Here is a 20,484-nt window from a genome sequence, read left to right as displayed (position 1 = left end):
CGAAGAGTGCTTTGCGCTTTGGCGGCTGGTGACTGAGAACTTTTCCCAGTCGCTTTATGGGCGTCTCAGTGACAGCTTCTTGGCATTTGCCAGAGCAGAGCGGGAGTCCAGGTGGAGGCACCCAGGGGGCTGGGGTCTGCGCTGTGGCCGCAACGGCTCCTCCTGGGTTTGGACGGTGCGTCTGTCTCCGCTTTCTTTCTGACTCTCTGCATTCTTCCCCACCTCCACCCGTGGACCTGGCTCTCCTGGGGCTGCTCTGGGGATTCTGGATCATTCCAGGAGGTCAGGCATGGCAGGCGGCCTGGCTTCGTGCTCTTGAAGTTGGGGCTCTGACAAAGAAAGCCTACCCACTGGCCAGAATTCAGGACTTGGAACTGGAGTTGGAACCAAAGGAAACCGAAAGCAAAACTCCCCCTTCGGCCTTCGGCCTAGTGGAGGGAATCATTCTCATCAATACTTTGGTATTTTCCTTTTAAGTAAAAATTCCATCCAATGGTGTTTTTTTCTCTATAGGCAGGGGTCTCAAAGTGCAAATGTTCCAACTGTTCCAACTGTAATTGCTCCGGCCTCGCGCCTGCCCTCCCAGGAACTGTGCTGGGAGTACGGAGGATGGAGCGGACTCGGGGGAGGGGAGCAGTGCGGGGGAGGGGGGTCCCAAGCAACCAGAAGGATATTCTTGCAGTCTAGTTCCCTGAAAAAACCCCTGCCGCGATAAATAATGAAATTTCAAAATGAAAACACCCGATAAGAGAAATGGAAATATCATGCCGTTAAGTAGTTCCTTATTCTTTAGATATGCATCTGGTCCTATGTGCACGTACACGTCTATACGCGCACACACGTGGCTACGCACACATGCACACACAGACTGACTGCACGTGTCCTGGGGAGGGGGTGCTGGGCCAGTGGACCATCTGGGCGGGAGCATCCTTCCTGCAGAGCGGTGCTCGCCTGTTGTACCTGTTGAGCCAATTGCTCTGCAGCAGGTGCCACGAAGCTCTCAATAAACCGAAAGCAGCCCTCTGCCGCACTGCACAGCCCAAACAGGGAACATCTGGTGGAATTACAGTGTTCGTTTAAAAAAGCTTCCATAGAAAAAGGGGGGAACACAACTGTTCTTGCTCTCTGGTCTCTCCTTCCTCCTCCTCCCCCTCCTGGTCCTCCTGAGTAAGAAGCCTAGAATGGATTGGCTTCTGGCAGGTGCCTTCGAGCATCTTCAGCGGCGTGGCGGGCCCTCCTCGTGGCCGGTGCCCTCGCCCGGCCCGCCCGGGTGCGTGTGTGTGCGGGGAGTGCGCGTGCCGTGCCGAGAGCAGTTCAGCTTAGAGGGACGTCTCCACGCTGTGGAGCGGGCTCGCGGGGCCGGAGGAAAACACTGACGAGGTAGCTGACTTGGTGCCGCGCGTAGTCAGGTAGACGCCGCTGTCTATGGCGTTGTTGTTCTGGTTGGGGGAGGGTGGGGGCGGGGCCCGCAGGCGCTCCTCGTTCTCGTCCACGTCCGTGTCATCGATGAGTGGGATGTTGTGGGTGTAGTCATTGATCAGAAACTCGGGCGTCGCCATGAAATTATGGATGGAGGTCTTGGATTCCGGTTTCTCCAGGCCTTCGTAGAGGGAGCTACGGAATGCTTTCACCACCCGGATCTGGAGGGGGAGGGGGAGGGACAGGGAGCAGGAGGGCGGGGAGGGGGGAGGGGGGAGGGGGAGGAGGGAAGAGGGAAGGAGACCATCAGCGGTGAGTTCCGCCCACATCCATGGCAGGGGTCACTGCATGACAAACGTTCGTCTTTTGGAACAGTCGGAGCCCTCTGCCCCGCTGCGGTCTCCCTCCCGTCACCTGATGCACATGCAGGACAAATGGCAGTGGCTTTCTCTAGGCTGACCTGGGCAGATGTTCTGGAACTCAAGAACAATGGATTCACGGGACTCCTGGCTGCTCCCTCCCACCCCTTCCCCTGCACTGGTTGGGGGGGATTCCAACGTGGGAGCCCAGAAAGATGACTGGGCAAAGGGACAGTGCTGGACAGTGGGCTCTCCACTTTCTCTTCCCAGAGAGTCCAAGGAACTTTCTGGCAAGAGAAAGTCCCCAGCCTATGGGCACACTGCAGGCCTTTCTCGAGTTGGTCCCCCTCCCTGGCTTCTCAGCGTCCTCTCCTCTGTCTCCCAGCTCCTGTGGCAGCAGCCTGTGCTGGCCAGGTCCAGACACATCTGCCCATCACTCTCCGTGCTGCTAAGTCCAACGGCCCTTCTGTGTCTCCATCTTATTTGATCCCCCAGGGGCCGCCTGCCCCTCTGTCTGGGAACTTCTCCTGGCTCCCCTGACACTGCCCCTGTCTGGCCCTCCTCCTACCTCACCGGTTTCTCTGTCTTCATCTCCTCCATTGCTCGTTACTCTTCTCCCAGAGTGCCCAGAGCCCTGGCCTGTCCCTGTCCCCCTCCTCCCTGTGCATACCCCCAGGCTCACCTCCTCGCCCTGGCCACAGCTCTGGGCTCATCTGGCTATAACCAGGGACTGCGGCCCAGGCCCCTCATCAGAGCTCCAGGCCTAAGAGCCTGCCAGTCCCCCATCTGGAGGCATCCAAGATGGAAAATGGCCCCATTTTTAATTTACACCGACCAAGCCTGTCCTGCTCGGATGTCCTGATTCACCAGCTGGATGCATTTGATCTGGTTGTCATTTCCCTTCTCAGACCCTTCCATCCTGCACCTCCTGCCATCAGAGCCCTTTGTACTCTGCCGATACCCGCACCTCCAGCCTTTCTCACCCTCTTCCTTTTCACTCTCCAAGCCACACAACTTCTTTCAATCCCTGGAATTTGGTTGGGGGCCATATTCTTCCCCCACTCACATTTTCTACACCTTGTTCCCTGGTTGCCCCACTGGCATCTGCAGACCTCAGATCAGCACAAGTGCCCCCTGCCCGGGGAAGAGCTTCCCACAGTGCCCTGCTCCCCAGCTACCGAGTCCCCAGCTGAGCTCAGGCACCCCTGGCCTCCGCACCTCCCACAGGACCCTGCTCTCAGAACTAGCCCCTTGGCCTCCACTGGCTGCCCTGCCTTCACCTCCACATGTGCTCAAGTCTCACCGGGTTTGCTGCCTCTCTCTGCTCCTTCCTTCGGCCCCCAGCCTGGGCTCCCTCATGTTTCTAGAAGGCAGAATCGATGGGAAGCCTTCAGCTGGGCCCCGCACTAGCCAGCTGGCCCTGTGCTGAGATGCGGAGGCCAGAGCCTTCCTATGTGAGTGCGTGGACACAAAGTGAGTTCTAAAGCCATTTCCAGGTCCAAGGTTCTAGGGTTGGGTTTTCTTGGTTTAGACAAGGTGTTGGCAAACTGTGGCCCGAGAGCGAACTCTGGCCCTCAACCTGGTTTTGTAGATAAAGTCTTATTGGGTACACAGCCATGCCGTGTCCTCTGAACGACATGTCCAATGTTCATGGCTGCCCCCTGGTTTAGACCATGAATCCCTTTCAGCCCTGCAGCGTCCGGATCCCGGGGTCAGCCTCGCTCAGCCAAGCTCAGTGCTCCTAGGTCAGTTTAAACCAGGAGAACCTCACAATCGAGTGCAAAAAAAAAAAAAAAAAATGAGCCAAAGGGCTCCATAAAATTGGAATTTTCTGATTCCATGTCTTAAATCCAGTTAGGATTTTCTCTGAATTTGGTAAAGCCACATCTTCCAGATCGTAGATGGCCATCATTTGCTGTCGGCCCCTTCATTCCCCAGACTGGCTTCTGAGACCAGGGTGACACAGAAATTGACAATCATTTGACATTTTTAATGGAAAGAAACAATTCACTTTTTGTAGCCATGGCAGATGTGGCCTCATAATTTGGGCCTTTTCTGGTGCCAGGATTGTGGGAGAGCCAATGGGACACTGGCTGTGGCTGTGTGGTGGTGGAGGATCTACTCCGGCTGTCAGCCACCCCCTCAAGCTACAGAAATGGGAGCAAGCAGCGTGCTGCCGCCCTTGACCCTGGAGGCCTTTGTGGTAAGTTTGCCAGCAGTGCCCCGGTGCCCCTGGCTACATCCTTTCCCCTCACCTGGACCTGGGTCATGTGATCAGGCCAGGCCCCTGCTCAAACTCATCCTCAGCTCCCCCAGAGGGTGGCCGGCTCTTCCCTCCCCAGCTTCTGTTGCTCTGGCCTGGAAGGCTCCTTCAGGGACCTCCTCCCAGGTGTAATCAAAGACTCACTTTGATGCCCCTCACTAGCCTCGTTTGCTGCCTGTCACCAGAGCCTGGCGCAGAGCGGCCGCTCAGTCACCAGCAGAATGTGCCAGGGCTGCCCACTCCAACGTGTGCCATTGGCTTGAGTCATCCTGAGTGTCTTAGAGCTGACGGTGAGTCAGCTTCCCTCCAGCTTCCATTTCCCTGCATGCAAATCTTGGGCTCTTAACACATGGCTTGGGATTGGTCTTATGATGGGGCGTTTTCAGGCCACTCCACGCTGAAGGGCACAGTCAACCCCCGGGACACGGGTTTGTCGGGAACTGGGAAACGTTTCTGAGAGGGCCACCCTGGAGGCCTGAGCTCGCACCTGGGAGTCTGAGGACATCCCCACGGTGGAGTTCAGTGCGTCCCTGCGAAAGCCTGGTCACAGCTGGGTGGGTCCAGTGCTCTTCCCCAGTGTGTGACCCTTACTGCCTCCTGAAGCTCCTCTCCTGGCCTGGGACTGTCCCAGGGGCCAGGGCAGGGTCCTCAGGCCACCTGTGCATCTCTAGGACGCCCAAAGGGATGTCATTGCCCTCAAGGCTGTGAGTGCCGCCCACAGTGCACAGCCCACCTCGACGCCATCAATGCCCCGTGCACCGCGTCCACCTGCGTCTGCTGCTCCTGTACCGCCCGTCGATGGCTAACGGGCCTCTGGAACTGCAGGAGGTCCAGGAGGACCCTCAGCCTTGACCCCCGCCGACCCTGCCCCTCGCCTAGTCTTCGCATCGTGGTGCGGGGCTCTGGCTGAAACTTGGAGGCACCAGACCCAGTGCCGTACGTCAGCGTGTCTTGGGGCCCCTCTTTCCCAAACCTCTCCAGGGTGGAGCCCCGAGCGCAGAGATGCCCCCTGCCTGGTCCCTGGATCTTTCCCGGGCTCCAGCCTGCGTGGCTGCCGTCCCTGGGGTCTCTGGTCCTTCTCTCTGACCGCTGAGTCAGGCCCTGCCCTTGCTGTGTAGAAGCAGGGACTCCAAACATCCCAGCAGCTGCTGAAGCTGCTCTGGGTCCTGACTGGTGGCACGCACACTGGGCTGCGCAGTGTAGCACACCCCCAAGTCCAGGTTACTGTAAGAGAATTTAAAGGTAAAGAAAGACGTGAAAAGCACCGGCCAGCAAAGAGGACGTCTAGATTATAGCCAACAAGGAGCAGGTGTGGCTGGGGCCGGGCGCTGTCCCATGGCTTCCCTCCCCTTTCCGAGTGAGGCCTGTTGCACCCCACCGCCTGGCCTCTGACGCTGCATCCTGCTTCCTCCTTCGCTGCCATCTCTGTCCCCCTCGTCTAGGTTACTCTTTGCCCCTCTCTCGGGGCTGCAGCCCCTCCAGCTGTTGGTATGCAGGGGCCCAGCTTCGTTTGGCCCTGTTCTCTTCCGCCCCCACTCCCCAGGGACCTGTCCACTGGGCGCCCCGTGCTCCCCACACCCACCCCTGCTTCCAGGTCCCCCTGCTGCTGCCCACCCACTATCGTGGCCAAGGGCCCCAGGGTTGTCTGGGCCTCTTCTCCATCCACATCCATGCATTTCCTGGGTGCTTCTAGCCATCTGCCTGCTAAGGAGCTCCCACCTCAATGTCCAGACTCAGGGCTCTGCCTGCTTCTTCAACTTTACCTCCCACCCCCCACGTCTCCTCCCTTGTCTCCCTGTTGCCACCCTTGACGTCCACAGTCTCTTCTCAGCATGGCAGCCTGAGCAATCTTTTCCAGCGGAAGTCAGAGCGTGTCACACCTTCCACTGGTCCAGACACTTTAGTGGCTGTGTCTCCCTCAAAGGAAAAGTCCTGCCAGGGCCTGCCTCGGGCCATTCTCTTCCTCTTTCTCCTTTACCCTCTCCAGCCTCCCGGCTCTTCCTCAAGCCCGACACTCCTGCCTCAGGACCTTGGCACTGGCTGTTCCCTCTGTCAGGAAGGCTCTTCCCCAGTGAGCCTCGTGGCTCCCCCTCAGCTCTTTCCGTTTACAGCCGCAATCCACTCATCTCCCTCAGCACCCCGGTACCTCTTCTGCCTCCTTTTCTCCCCAGCATGGTTCACCTTCAAACACCCCACACATCCCATTATCCTCTCCTCTGTCTCCTGTCACTGGAACATAAGGCCCCTGACGTCCCCAGCACCCAGCACAGCATCCGCATGCAGCAGGGGCTCAGTGGATAGGTGCTGGGAGTAGGGGGCCCACACAGCCTGGCACGTATCTCCCACCATAGCTCCCCCGACCAGTGCTCTCTGCCCACGTTGCTCGGAAGAGCAAGCCTGAGTGTCCCCCAGGGCCATCACCCCTGCCCTGTCCCCCGCCTACACTCTTCTTCCGCCAGATCATCCCCTGTTGGCCTTGTCTCCTTATTTGGAACTCAGCTCACAAATCATCCTCTGAGAGGCCGTCGCGGACAACCTTTATCTAAAATAGTGCCGCTAATGTTTCTCTCGTTCCGCTTCCTTTTCCTCTGAGGCCGGTGACCACCTGCACTCAGCGCAAACTTACTTCTCTGTTGTTCGCTGCCCGGCCCTCGCGCCCGCATGTGAGCCCTGGCCTGTCTTCCCCTCACCGTGAGCTCCATTAGCGGGGATGGGGCACGTGATGCTCCAGACCCGCAGGACTACCCCGGCCACAAGGAGAAAGGATGCTTGTGTCAGGCTCTGCCATGGGACCATGCTACTGATGAAGAGTTGCAAGCAGAAGGGGTGAAAGTCACGGCTGAAAGTGGATGTACCCCGCTTTCGTTTTGAACTTTAATCGCTTGCGTTTGCAATGTAGGTGGTGGTGGAGGCGGAGAAGGGACGTGAAAGCAGGGAGGAAAGCGAAGGATGAAGGAACACCCAGCCCCTTAAAGGAAAAGAAAAGGAGAGAAAAATAAAAGCAAAGGCTACCGAACAACAATGACAATGGCCACAACAGAAACAGGGTCTGACACCTTCGTACTGTGGGAGGAGCAGGCCCTGGGGGTGGGTCGGCACCCTCCCTTCTGTCTCACTGTGAAGCTCACAGAACTCAGAATTCTTCCATCCAACTCCTGCCCTGTGCTTCCGTACCAACCACTATCCAGAGCCTTCTGGGGGAGGAAGGAACCTGGCAGCTTCCCTGGCATCGGGGCTTTGGATTTAGAGCAAATTCCGAACACAGCAGCCAGGGAGAGCCATGGTGCCTCCATGAACTTTAGGTTCCCAAGTCCCACACCCTCCCCGTAGGCAGGAGGGTGAATCATGACTTGACAGCAACACAAAGAGGTGTGTGGTGATGGACCCACAATCAAAGGGGGAGCAAGGGGGAAGGCTCCCTTTCCTCACCGCGGAATCAGGAGACGTGAAAATTCAGACTCCGGAGTTGGCCCTTTCACTGAAGGATCGAATCCCAAACCAAAGACACGGCTTTGTGTGTGTCGGCAAGCCGGAAATGCTGGTGGCTTGTGAGTTTTGCGAAGATCACCTCCCATTCTGTGGGCACGCACGTGTGCCCAGGACCGGGACAGGCCAGACTCAGTGGCCAGCGTCAACAAGATGTCGCACCGAACTGACCCAGGCATGGAGAGTCCTGGGTTTTTCAGGGGCTCGGCCTTGCCTCTCATCCTGGCTGTCTCCAGCTGCAGGGCCTCAAATAAGTCTCCTGAGCTTCCTGGGCCCTGTTTCCCAGCCCCAGGAGTCGGCCCGGAAGTGTCTACAGGGGAGGGCTCTGGAGCAGGGCTTCCAGGGTCTGCCTTAGGCTGCAAGCTGGCATGTGCTTTAGGAATTGCCTGGAAGGTTCTTCCATGTGCTAGGGTGCCTGGCTGCAGGAAGGCTCGGGCAGGGCTGATACTGTTCCTAGAGCTGACCAAAAATGCCAATTACACGATTCCCAGAAACCCACGGGGGCAGACTTGCCTCGAAATCAATGGATTTCCTGAGAAGGAAGCATATTCCTGCAAACAAGACAGCTTTCACTTTGCAGGGCTCCTTCCTCAGTGGGGCTGGCTTAACTACTGCTCTGGGAGTGTGTGAGGGGCATGTCTCCCCAGGCTCCAGAAGGGTGTGTGCACGGAAGCCCCGGGGTCTCACCGGGCTGGGCTTTGCCAAGTTGGCAAAAGCCAATTAAAATAAAGCAACTGCCATGATCTGTTTTCGGTATGGTTGATCAGAACTGAACGGCCCTGAGGGAGTCCTTCTGGTCACATCTGACCAAACTCACCACCTGCCCCTGTGACAGTAATCGTTTGAGTACAGAGGCCCAGTGTTGCTGCTGGAGGGCCAGGCTGCTGGGGAACAGGCTGTGGATACGAGGCTGGGGAGGGCCTGGGTGTGTCTGTGTGGCTGCCCTCGCACCTGGGGGCAGCCATCTGGCGGCCTGGGCTTGCTGCTCATTAGTAAACCTGAGTGAAGAGACACCTCCTGTCTGCCTACACCTTGGGGATCCTGACAGCCAGCTGGGGAATGAGGCTGAGCTTCCTGAAGAATTATTGTGTGAGAGTGTGACTGGGGCAGGAATGAGGGTGACTGACACACCAACAGGGGACAGGATTTCACACCCCCTTCGTTTCCAAAAGGCTGATGATGGTTAGTAAAGAATGCTTGTTCCTCAGCCACTCAGGTGGGTGGCCTCAAGGCCATGCATGGCTGAGGTCCCATGAAATGGCTGTGGTGGGGCGGCCACTAAACCAGGCAGGACAGACGGCTGAGTGAGCAGTAGGGAGGCAGCCAAGGCCGTTCTGGAGCCGGGAGGTCATCAGGTGTGGCCAGGGGAGTGGGGACCGTGTTGAGACTCCCGAATCCAGAAGCAGCAAAGACCCGTGTGCACATGTGGGCATGGGAAGCCCGGGGGGGGGGTGTCAGAGGTCAACTACGAAGTGTGCATGGCCGTGAATGTGGGTGCGCTGAGCCCCGAGGGTCATTGCACCTTTAGCCTCCCCCCATCACTCCTCTGAGGGGCTCTCCTCCCCCTCGGACTCTAGCCGCTTCTTGCATTGGTGTTACCTGCCGGGGCCTGCACTGGGCGAGCAATGTCACCTGTCACTCTGGCCTTCAGGCTCCTTGTCCACACCCAGGCCTTCCACCTACGCAGCCTGAGGTTCTCATTGGAAGTGATGTTGGGCCGAGACTGGCCGCGGCGCTCAGGATGAGGCGCGGCCGGGCCAGGGGGTAGGCAAGGAGGACAGCAGCCTTCCTGAAGGAGCTGGGTTTTCCTGAGGAAACCTCGTGCCCCGTGACCACTGCACCCTGCCTTTCTTCTGGTAAGTTCCGAGAGAGAGACTGAAGGCCTAGGGCTGTCCTCCACTCTGCCAGGCCTTCCCCTGATTGGTGCGATGTGGGTGCCAGGCTTGGTGATTTCTCGGGGTCTTTGAAGCTTGGACTGGGAACCGGTGATGGTGGCAGGAAGTGGTCTTGGTTGGCAGCTTCTGGAAGCAGGAACGTCCCCTGGTGTCACCTGGCCCTCCATCCAGCATCTTCCTCCACAGCGGGGTCCTTTCTGAGGGGCAGTGGCTCAGCCTTGTGAGTCAGGACATCGGGACCCTCCTCAGGCAGAAGGCGCTCATCTCCCAGTGGCACGTGGTGTGGAAGGAGCAGTGACCCTTCTTCTGGCCAGGAGCTACTTAGGTCCCCCGGGAGCGGCTCCTACCCCACACTGCTGGGCTCCCGGCAGTGGGAAGGGGGACAGGACAGGTGGCCGCAGAAAGAAGGAAGGTAGTAGGAGCCGAGAAAGAGACAGGAGAAAGAGGCTGCCCCCAGGGAGGAAGCCTGAGGCACCCGGAGAGCGCGGCCTCAGCAGGAGCGTGGGGAAGGCCTAGGAGTGAGCAGAGGAGGGACGGGCTGCCTTCCCCCAAGTCGACAGACAGGCGGATGGACAGACAGACAGAGAGGAGGCACAGAGAGAGATGGCAAAGGAACACGTGAAGGAAGTGGCAGGGGAGGGCTTCCCCAGGTGGACTGGTGCCAAGTACCCCGTGGGACAAGCTCTCCAGCTCACCTGTGACGGCCGTCAGCCAGTGTCTGTGGCCCCGGGTGGGTGGCTCAGTGAACATTCAAGGGAGCTGGACATGTGTGTGGCCTGTGGGATGGGGAACACGCTCGTGTGTGTGTGTGTGTGTGTGTGTGTACGTGCGTGCTGTTTCCAAAGGGGGCAAGGTGGCCCCAGTGGGGACCAGTGCAGCCCACATCCCTTCCATAAAGGGCAGAGTGGTCTGAAAGGACAGCTTAAGCAAGAGGAGGGACGCCCTCCACTGGGGACCTCTTACCAGTTCCTAAAAAAAAAAAAAAAAAAAAAAAAAGAAGCAGAAGAAGAGAAGAAAAAACAAAAAAGAAAACACAAGGCAAAAAGAAAAAAGGAAACGAGAAGTAATCAAGCAAAAAGAAAATCCCAGAGTCTGGCGTGGGAAAACAGCATAGTTAACAACTCCCGTCCATGGGGAGGTGATGTGTTCACGGAGGTGAGTGTTGCCGGGTCCCACTAGAAGGAAAGGAAACAGGCAGCAGTGAACCATCCTGGCAGGGGCTCTGGGCTCATACTTGAAGGTGTAGTGTTTGGCTTTTGAAATCTCGAGTTTGCTGTGAGAAGCAGGTGGCCCTGGTGGGCAGTGGGGGGCCCACACTGTTCCTTGCATTGTTTCTCACTATGGGGACCGTGGGGTGGTGGGCTCAATGGTCTAGTGGCTTTCCCTTTGTCTTTGTAAAGAAATGTGAGCAAATATGGAACTTTCTACCTCTTTAGGACAGCCCCTGGGTTCCTTTTAAAATGTGACAGACATGGTGGGAACTTTTCGGAGGGACGTATAGAAAGGAATCAATTTCTCCCAGCTTCTCGAAGGAAGGAGGAGAGAGAGTATGGACCAGATCAGGTTAAGACCTTCCAATCCTGAGGCCTGCTTGGAAAGAGCGAAGATGCGTTGGGGACAAAAGGAAACGTGGCCGAGGGCGGGCTCGAGGCACGAGGAGGGCTCCTGGGGACACTTCTAACGCCCGGTGGCTCAGGTGTACTGCCTTTGGAAACCACCTCAAGGAGAGTTCTGGAAGCTGCTGCTTTAGTCCCAACTGGGTGGGCTGGGTTCTTCCACGGCGAATGACGCTGCAAAGGCGCTCGCCTCTCCTTCCAGTCCCTGAGGGGCGGCCCTGAGCCTGCGTGCCTCCCTCGAGCTGCCCCGCAGAACACTGACCAAGGCCCCAACCTGACTGACACCAGACACCACCAGAAGCGGCCCAAGTTCATGAAGAACCATCAGCAAAGGCAGACAATTTCAAGAAAAGAAAAAACCAGTGACAGAAGGAGCACTAAACAAAACCCCCAAAACCAAAGAAAAGAACAGAAGGTCCAGCAGTGCCATGGATTCAGTACATTTCATAAGAGGATATGGCTTTAGAGAGACACACCGTCTGGGCGGGAAGGACTGAACAGTGCGATAAAGAAAGAACGGAAAAGCCTCGGTGAGCGGAGGATGCAAGACTGGAAAAAAAGAGAAGGAAGAGGCAGGAGGCTTTTTCCTCCCCCAGAGATGCCATTTATGAGAGAAAAGGGGACTCAAGACTCACTCCCAGCGGCACTGGTGGGGTGGGCAGCAGAGAGAATTACGTGAGTAGGGGTAGAAAGATTGGTTACGTCATGGAGCTGGCTGAGGACCGAGGACCGCCGGCACACAGCACCCTGAAATGAACCGCTTCTCTTGAAGGTACTCACTACCTCCATCTGTAGGAGAGAAAATGAGATAAAGGTTGGCTTGCACTGCAGTCCCCTCGACCGCACGGGGGTGGGGCTGGGTGGGGACGGGGGCCACACTGGGTGCATATCGTGACAGCAAAGCCTCACTGAGGTCGCCTCGGTGCTTCTGCTGGGGCCGAGGCCGAGGCCGGGTCTGGCCTCTGCGTCATCCACCAAGAGAGGCTTTGCTGAGCAAATGATTAGCGCTCAGAAGACCTGGCGTGCGGGGCTTGACGATGGATTGGGCACACCGCAAACACGTTAGAAAGAGCCATTTGCATTCACGATATGAGCCTTGCAAGCCACTCATCAATAAATACCCTTCCCTGGCCCGTCCTCTGTTCACATTGCCATAAGCGGGGCCGTCACTCTCCTTCTGCGGCTCATCCAAGTGACTAGGGGGTACTCCGTGGGAAGTCTCAGGGTAAGGATGGGTTTTAAAAGAGGGGGAGGGGTTTCCCCAAAGCCCCTGCTTTGTCTCATCAGAATGCCTTCCCACAGAGCCACAGGCAGGGCAGGAGGGAGAGTGGAGAGCCTGGGTCTGGGGAGCAAAGATGGCTTTACTTTGTCCCCCACCCTTAAAGCCTCCTAGGAGCCTTCACGAAATGAGAGCCATGGGGGTGAACTTGCCAGAGAGGCAGTATCTTTGGATTTCCCGACCCGCCTTTGGCTGGCCGGGGGGCCTGGGGGTGGAGCAAACCCAGGCGTGGGGTCCCAAGGAACCGTGGCAGGGTGGCCACTGTGAATGTCCCCCCATCAGAAGACCGTGTGTCTAGATTCTGGGAGGCCAGCCTGCTGTGGCGTACTTTGGGCCGCTTCTTAGAGAATGCCCTCGTAGTGGGGAGTGTGTGTGGAATCTTTGGCCTTAGAAGGTGGATCTGATTTCTAGAAACTGCCACATAGTTCATTGGATGATGTGAGCAGCAGAGCAAGTATGCATTTCTGGAGCCCAGAGCACCCTGGCTGCCTGCTCTGGGCCGAAGGACACGGCCCCCACCCCCAAGCCCCCAAGGGGCTACATGGTAGCCGCCAGGTTCCGTGGTGTGTCTGACACGGGGCCGGGCTCTTGGAAGAAGGCAGCTCGAGTGCTCAGACTCCCCCCATCCCAACCAGAGTGAAGACGGACGTCACTTCAACCCTTGGACGCGCTGCCAGACAGACTAATTGTTGTGTACGCACCGCTGAGCCCCCTTCTGCCCAGCAGAAGTAAGGCACACTGAGTGCCCACGGGGACTGGCACAGTGCCGAGTGCCCCAACACACTGAAGGAAGATGACCCATGCCTTGATGTCGCTGTGTCTTGGGGGGGGGCATCTCCTCCCTAGATTGAGATGTTTCTAAGGCTACGGAGACAGGGGACTGTCTCAAGAGGGGACTCTTACTGTGGCAAAGGCGACAAGGGAAGGGAAAAATGCCTTTCCTGCCTCTGATTGGGCCTCTCCGCGTGGTGTCCCGATGCGATGATGGTATCAGTCAAAATACCACAGAATTATCCCTCCGCCCCACCCCTACCCTGGAAGCCCCCCACACTGGGCCAGGAACAAGGCCCAGTCACTGCTGAAGCTTCTCTTTGGTTTAGAATGGAATGCGAAATAGACCACGTCGTGAGCACTTCGAAAAGCTCCACGTCCTGCATTTGGAGGACTCTTTTATTCTGGGATGACTCCCTGCCTGGCTGCTGCATGGAATGATGGTGAAAGCAGGCAGCAGCTCAGGAAATGCCTTCACTTAGCAACATAAAAAGCTGTGCTGGTCTCCGAAATCTGGGGAGCAATTTTGTGTTTTGCCAAAGTTGGAAATCTAGGGCTGGCTGCCTAGAGAATGTTTCTCTTGGCATGGGGTGTATGCAACTTGAGGGGCTTTATTTCTCCTAGACTTTATTTCTGCTTTTCAAGCAGGTATTTTGAATCAAAATGAACAAACGCTCTTAAAAAGTGAACTAAAGCAACTGGTTGGTTCGGCATTCTTGAGAAGTGTGGTGGATTTGGTGGGACAAAGTCAAGGGGAGGAATGAGTGGCTCCATGGAGAGGCCAGGGCTAAGGGATGGGGGAAGGAGACTTGGGTAACCTTGGGCAAGTCCCTTCTCTCTGGGCCCCATTTCCCCGTGTGGAAAGCAGGGACCCGACCAGCCCGGAACTGCAAGGCTCTGAGTGAGGGGACCCACTCTACCAACGGGGTGGCAGTGTCAGGTCCAAGAGCCCGCAGGCAGTAAGAAGACACAGACGCACAGGTGGCTGGGGCACCAGAGACCTCTTCCCGGACACCTAGGATCGGGGCAGGGCTGTGGTCTTGGCTGCTAGAAAAGCTAACACTGACTTTGGCTCATCGATGGAAGCAAATAGGCTCTGCTGCAGAACCCGCCCAGCATGACACACCAGAGCCCGTCGGGGCCGGGATGGGTGGGTGGGTGGGTGCTCACAGTTGAGCAGCCAGGAGGCCACGGGGTAAACCTGGACAGCTGGCGACAAAGGCTCCTCCCGTTCTACTGGGCGCTCAGTGTTCTGGCCGGGCCCAAGACAACCTTCCCCCGCCACGCTGGCCAAGGCGCCTGGGACGCTGGGAGGGCTGAGCCAGAGGCCCGGAGAAGCCCCTTGGGACTCTGAGAAGGCTTCACGGGGCCGCCGTGGGATGAGGAGGGGCCCCAGGGGACACGGTGGGAGCTGCGGGGGCCTGGGGCCCAGACAGGGGCCAGCATGGAGGCACAGCAACGTGGGCGAGCGGAGTGGGAGTCTGGGAAGGCAGCAGGGGTTCTGGGGACGCAGGGCACGTGGGGTGATGCCGAGAGGCAGACGGGAGGCTGAGAGCTTCTGGCCGGGGAGCTGAGGCTGGCGCCTGGGGAGAAGAGGGGCGCCCAGAGACTAGGCCCCCAGGGGTTGTGTGGCAGCAGCTGGTGAGCCGCGTGCACTGGGAGGGCACTTTGGGCACCTGGCATGGAAGATTCTTTGGGATGAGCCCATGGTGATTTGTGACAGGCTGGAGGCGGACACTGGGGAGAGCTGTGGTCTCAGGTCCTGGCCCAGGCCAAGGGGCCCACACGGGAAGTTGCCTAAGCAGGCGCCCGGTGGTGTTCTTCCTTCCGGTGGGTCTCGGGGCAGTGGGGCTGTGGGTCCAGGACAGAGCACGGCGAAAGGCCTGGGAGGAGCAGGGAGTGATGGGTGTCACACGCTGCCTATGTTGCAAATAGGCTGCAGGGGCCCAGGGTGGACCCCAGGAACCTCAGTCCAGGCAGAGACGCGGGCAGCTGGAACAGGAAGATGCTGGGGGCGGGGCCGGAGGTGGCTGGACCGGGCATGCGCATTCGAAGGGCCATGCCAATGTGCCAGGTGTGTGGGGATACGGGAAGAGGGTCTGGGACAGCTCCGGGGCTCTGGCTTGGGCAGTAGAAGTGACGGAGCCATGGATCAGGAGCTGGGGGGCGGGAGGAGGTGGGCTTGGGGAGGTGGGGCCTGGGTCTGGGCTGACCTGAGCCCAGGGTGGGTGCTGTGAGGCAGAGGAGAAAGTGGTGCGTGAGGGGCGCCTGGTCGCCATCTGGAGGCTGTGCGGGGAGGGCCAGGCCGCGGGGAACTGGCAAGAAGAGACCAGTGCCCCGGGACTGCGGGACTTCCAGCAGCTAGGGTCACAGCCAGGCGACAGGGCAGACCACGGTCTCAGTGGGAGGTGGGAGTGACAGGCAAGGAAGATGGAGAGGGGACAGCGAGCTGCCAGGAGAGCAGGGCGGACCGCACTTCCGGAAGGGCGCTGGGAAACAGTCTCCAAGCAGGAGGGATGGAGGGACGGGAGGATGTCTTGCAGACCTTGGTGAGAACTGCCTCTGGGGTGTTGAGGGCTGATGTTAGGCCATGATGAAGTCACCAGTGAGTGCCAGGGAAGGACACAGAGAGACAGCAAGTATGGAACATTCTGGCAAGAAGGCTGGCCGGGAAGAGTTGGGGGCAGGAAGCGAGGGTGGCTCTGTCAGGCAGACTCTCACGAAGCCTTTGCAAGTGCCCACAGCTGGGAAGTTGTCGTGGCTGTCGTCTGACTGTATAGAGGACAGCCACTGATGGCCTTGACCTTGACCAGCACTGATATTTGGAGATTGGGGTGAACAGAACAGACCAACTTGGTGACCAGAGTTCACTTCTCAAATGAAGTCTTTCCACAGAATGCACAATATAACCCAATGAATGGTGAGCTCACCAAAGGCTATTTGAAACGGGCATCTGCCTCATCCCGAGAAGGCCCCTTCCCCATGACCTGGGGCGGCTCCCAGCAAAGAAAACAAGTCCCAGCAGCTATTCAGACAGTGGGTGGCCCATGCCCCCATCTCCCTGAGATACAGCTCTGGGTCACAGCACACGCTGTTAGCTGATACCTGTGCTCACTAGCGGGGAGGGCCACCTGGGCTCTGAGCGAGGCGTCAGGGAGAGGCCATCTTGGAGACATACTGTCAACCGGCACATCCAGCAACTGCCCTTGTGATCATGGCGGCAAGACCCAAGGGCTTCCCTGTTGCTCTCAGGCTCATTTTGCCCATTCTCTGCCTCTGGCTTGCTTGCCCCCCTCGCGAGGTGGGAGAGCCAGAGTGGCCGAGCAGCCCGGCGGCTTACCTGTGTCTGGATCCGGTTGAGGCCCCGGAACCAGAGGATCTGGCCTCTGCGGAGCTCCCGCTCGGCGTGGTCGATCTCTTCCTCGCCCTCAGCCAGCTCCTCGTCAGTCATCTCGTCCTTCCCGGGCCCGTGTCCCGCTTCCTTCAGGCACTTGAGCTGGCTGGTGGGGATGGTGGCGATGACCTGGGTCGCCAGAGGTGAGGGACAGCAGGCAAAAGTGGCCATCAGAGGTGGGAGCTCTGCTGGGGCCGGGAACGGACGCAGGCTGCCCACCTCCCGCGGACCGAGGCCCAGGCCAGTGTGTGTGCCCACCCCTGCACAGGCCCCGGCACTGTGTGCAGTTCTTTCCTCAGTGCTTGCTCCCTGCAGTGTGCGCGCCGGTGGATCCTCCTCCGCCGACGCCCAGAGGAGTGGCTCATGCCACCTTCCTGCACAGCGTGTGATGTTAGGGACTTGCTTCACCAGACCGAGGTGTGGCCCTGGCCTGGCTCATGGGAGGGGACCTTTAGGCCCCTGCCTGATGAGAGGGTCTTGGTTCACCTGGGGCCAAGGGCAGGCAGGCTACACTGCCGGGGTGATTTGGGGCGGGTCCCTGGGTCGCATGTACCAGCTTGACCTCCAGGGCGCAGAGTTGAGTAACTAAGTCACACGGGCTCCCCAGGCCTCCAGGACGACTCCACTCAAGTCCCCGGACTGCACCGCTCAGGGGAGCTGCCCTGATGGTGGTACCCGTGCGTGTCATCACACATTACCACTGGGAGAAACTGCACTGCCATGCGACTCCCCTGGCGGGGGACCTGGGAGCTCGTGCCCGGCCTCTCCTGGACCCGCCCTATGTAAGCATGATCTTGGACATCTAGCCTCCAGAGAATAACACCTGCCGTTGAAGCCACCCTGTCTGTGTTACTTTGATGTGGTGGCCTTGAGACATTCTCTTTGCCCTCTGGAAGGTTCAGAGAGGTATTGTGTAGCTTCAAATATGTGAGCATTTTCCAAGCCACCCAATTCTAAGGCACGATTTTCAGCTCCTACAGTGGCAAGGGGAGTGGTGGGTGGTTTTGCTGGGGGCTGTGACATCCCAGCCATGGCCCTTTGCATGATCTCTGCTGAGGCTGTCACTTGTGGCCTTGTACCTAGGTCGTGGCCTGTCCCAGAGGCAGGCTAGGGGATCCTGGGCTGCCCACAGTTCCCCAGACAAATGGGAAACGGGCAGGGCTGGGAAAGCCACCGAGGCAGACACTTACCTGTCCCCAGACCAGTTCCCCAACACCAACAAACAGGCACCAGAGCCACTGCTCCGTAGACAGTGGGGAGCAGCTGAAGGGCTTTCCGCCGAACTGGACGATGACAATCTGCGGGAGGGGGTGGCGGGAGGTGGGTCAGCACCTCTAGCCCTCGGGGCACCCCCTGTCCTGTGAGCCCAGCTCAGGGAGGCAGAAGGGTTGTTGGTTCACCCAGGTAGACAGGCAGTTCCTGGGAGCCTTCTTTTCTCTGGCCTCCGTCCCTTCATCCCCACCTCAGCCAGTGCCTAAAGAAGCTTCCCAGAGCAGCTGACCACAGGCCGTGGGTGCTGTGCCGGACGGGCACGTGGCCTCGCTTGGTGCAAGGTGCCCACTGACCCAGGCGCCCCGGACTGTCCCTTTTCCAGCCTTCGGGTGTGGCTCGGTCGTGTTAGCCACGCTCCCGGCTTCTGTGAACGTGATGCTTGAACGTGCATATGCCAGACACTCTGACTGGCCTCGTGCAGCCTCATGGCCCCTCCATGGGAGGAGTCGTCTTCCCGGGGCGAGCTTTTCAACTACAGACCAACTGGTCCCAAGTCCGCACTCCAACTCTCTCTGTTCCTGGGCTCTCACCCTCCAGGCCACTGTCCCCCTCCCTAACCACCCAGGGCTGGGTCCCAGACCACAAGATGGACAGCCCTACACCCCAGAGCCCAGAAATTATTCACACCATCAAGTGCTCAGCCTGCCCCTCCCGCCTCAGCTCCTGCTCTGGGTTCCCTGCTCTCCTCCTGCCTGCTGACCAGCCCGGGTGCTTCCCCAGGTGGTCCCCGTGCCATGGCTGGCCCCCCTCTGAGAAGTGCGAGAAACCAACTCTCCTGGCCTGCTGGCCTCACTCTACCTCACATTTTCTATCAATACGCCCTAGTTTTGAGCGCTCAGTGCCTCCTGGAGTTAAGGGCCTCCCGCCAAGGAATCGAGTTCTAGAAATGGGAGTGGCAGACCCGGAGGGACCTGCAAAAGTGGAGCCGCCCCTCCTACCTGGATGGCAAAGGTGCCCAGCACGATGGTGCAGAAGATGGGGTTGCCGAAGATGCCATGGAAGACGTTGCGCTCGCCGTGGATCTTGCGGGCGTTGATCTCGTTGAAGAGCTGCATCATGACGAAGGTGTTGAAGATGATGGTGTAGTGCTCGGAGGGCGGCGAGTGCAGGGGCGCGTTCCTCCCGCTGTCAATGTCGAAGAAGAGCTCCCCTGCAAGCCCAGGGCCGCGTGAGGGGAGCCGGGCCCAGGTGGGCGCGTCACCACCGGGCGACATGGGTGGAAGTCGTGAGCCCCCCAGCCCCCAGGCTAAGCAACAGGAGCTCACAGCCAAGGCCGGGTCCCGACCGGGGGCATCTGGCACTGAAACCCCAGGACAGGGGTGAAGACATTGAGACCCATTTGCACACTGGCTCGAGCTGGGGAAGGAACGGGAGCTGCAAGGCTCAGGGCAGGCTCGGCCCTCCTCTGCGCTGCCTCAAGAACGGCTCTCGGGTCAGCCATGACCAGCTTCTGCTCCCGAGATAGCAGAGAAAGTCCCCGTGAGAGGACCCCCAGGTGCTGCCGTTTGGGGGCCCTCACGTGGTGACTCTTGCCCCTTGGCCACCGCCATGCCTGCACTGAACTTTGAGTCTACTCCCAGGAACGTGTGCTGAGAGCTAAGCCACCACGTGGTCAAGCGTCCCCAGACCCATGGAGGCCCTCTGATGTCAGGAAGAGAGGCCACACAGACAAAGCGACAAACCCGCCCCCATGTAAATAAAGGAATCTCCTAAAAGGAGCCGATGCCACACAGAGAACAAAACTCCCAGGACGGCAGGGAGGTGAGGGCCGAGGGGTCCTCACCGGATATCGGGTCCCCAGGTGCCCGTCTGTCCCGGCCACTGCCGGACAGGGCCAGGGCCTGCGGGGCTGGCCGCAGCACAGGGTGCCCTGGGCCAACCTACCGACGAAGAGCAGCGTGAAGATGATGGTGAGCTGGTAGACGGCGTGGCCCAGGATGTTCTTCATCATGGTCCGCGAAATCAGGGGCTTGTCCCGGCCGTACGGCTTCCGCAGCAGCAGCGACTCCGTGGGCGGCTCCGTTGCCAGGGCCAGAGAGGCGAATGTGTCCATGATCAAGTTCACCCACAACATCTGCACGGCTTTGAGAGGAGAGTCCTGTGGAGAGGAGCCAGTTACCCCAACATGGGCCTGGAAACCCCACCGGCCGCCCACTCCTGGGAAGAGACTCAGCATGGGGTCAATGTCACTGGAATTGAATTCAAGTGAAAATGCAACAAATCCAACCTTCCCATAAAAACGTAACATCTCCATCCCTATGTTTTCTTAAGGTTAGCACAGAGTTTTCACTGGGCTTTCAGATTCCTGCTCTTAAAATGTTGCCAGTCTCCCTTCTTCTCTCACCTGCTGGCAGTGATCTAGAAGGTGTGGTCCAAATTGTTAGCAGGAGGCTGCCACCCCCTGTCACTTGCCCCAGACCATAAAAGGGCCCTACGGATGCATTCCTTCACCCAAGGGCCAGGAAGAGGTAGAAACTGCACTGGACCTTCCTTCTCATTGCCTCTGACTTGTTGGTTAAAAATGAGCCTCGCAGAAGACAGACACCAAGGACCATATCCTATAGGATTCCATTCCTATGAAACTTCTGGAACTGACAGATCCATGGAAACAGAAAGCGAATGGGTGGATGCCAGGGCTGGGGGAGAGGAGAGTGCGGAGTGGCTGCTTAGTGGGTACAGGGGTGATGAAAAAGGTCTGGACTGAGGTATAGGTGACGGTTGCACAAGATG

At 58.5% G+C, this 20,484-nt stretch overlaps 1 protein-coding gene across 8 annotated transcripts in view; it reads right to left on the bottom strand.

Annotated features, from left to right (window-relative positions):
* Window positions 1–1,319: 1,319 nt before the first annotated feature.
* ATP2B3 (ATPase plasma membrane Ca2+ transporting 3) overlaps window positions 1,320–20,484 on the bottom strand; it is a gene marked incomplete at both ends in the record, with an annotated part of 41,401 nt that continues 22,236 nt past the window's right edge. For 4 of the 8 annotated variants that reach the window (XM_079727217.1, XM_079727222.1, XM_079727218.1 and 1 more), the window contains 5 exons: window positions 1,320–1,640; window positions 16,429–16,611; window positions 17,673–17,780; window positions 18,693–18,904; window positions 19,639–19,852. In XM_079727217.1, the coding sequence (XP_079583343.1) occupies window positions 1,320–1,640; window positions 16,429–16,611; window positions 17,673–17,780; window positions 18,693–18,904; window positions 19,639–19,852 (1,038 nt within the window). Of the gene's footprint in view, window positions 1,641–11,662; window positions 11,828–16,428; window positions 16,612–17,672; window positions 17,781–18,692; window positions 18,905–19,638; window positions 19,853–20,484 lie in introns of those variants that run through there. The other 4 variants (XM_079727215.1, XM_079727216.1, XM_079727221.1 and 1 more) reach the window with 4 other exon arrangements.

Source organism: Hyperoodon ampullatus (genome assembly GCF_949752795.1).
Source record: "Hyperoodon ampullatus genome assembly, chromosome: X".
Taxonomy (NCBI): Eukaryota; Metazoa; Chordata; class Mammalia; order Artiodactyla; family Ziphiidae; genus Hyperoodon; species Hyperoodon ampullatus.
Note: the sequence above shows the minus strand (reverse complement) of the source record. Positions and strands in the feature narration are given on the sequence as shown.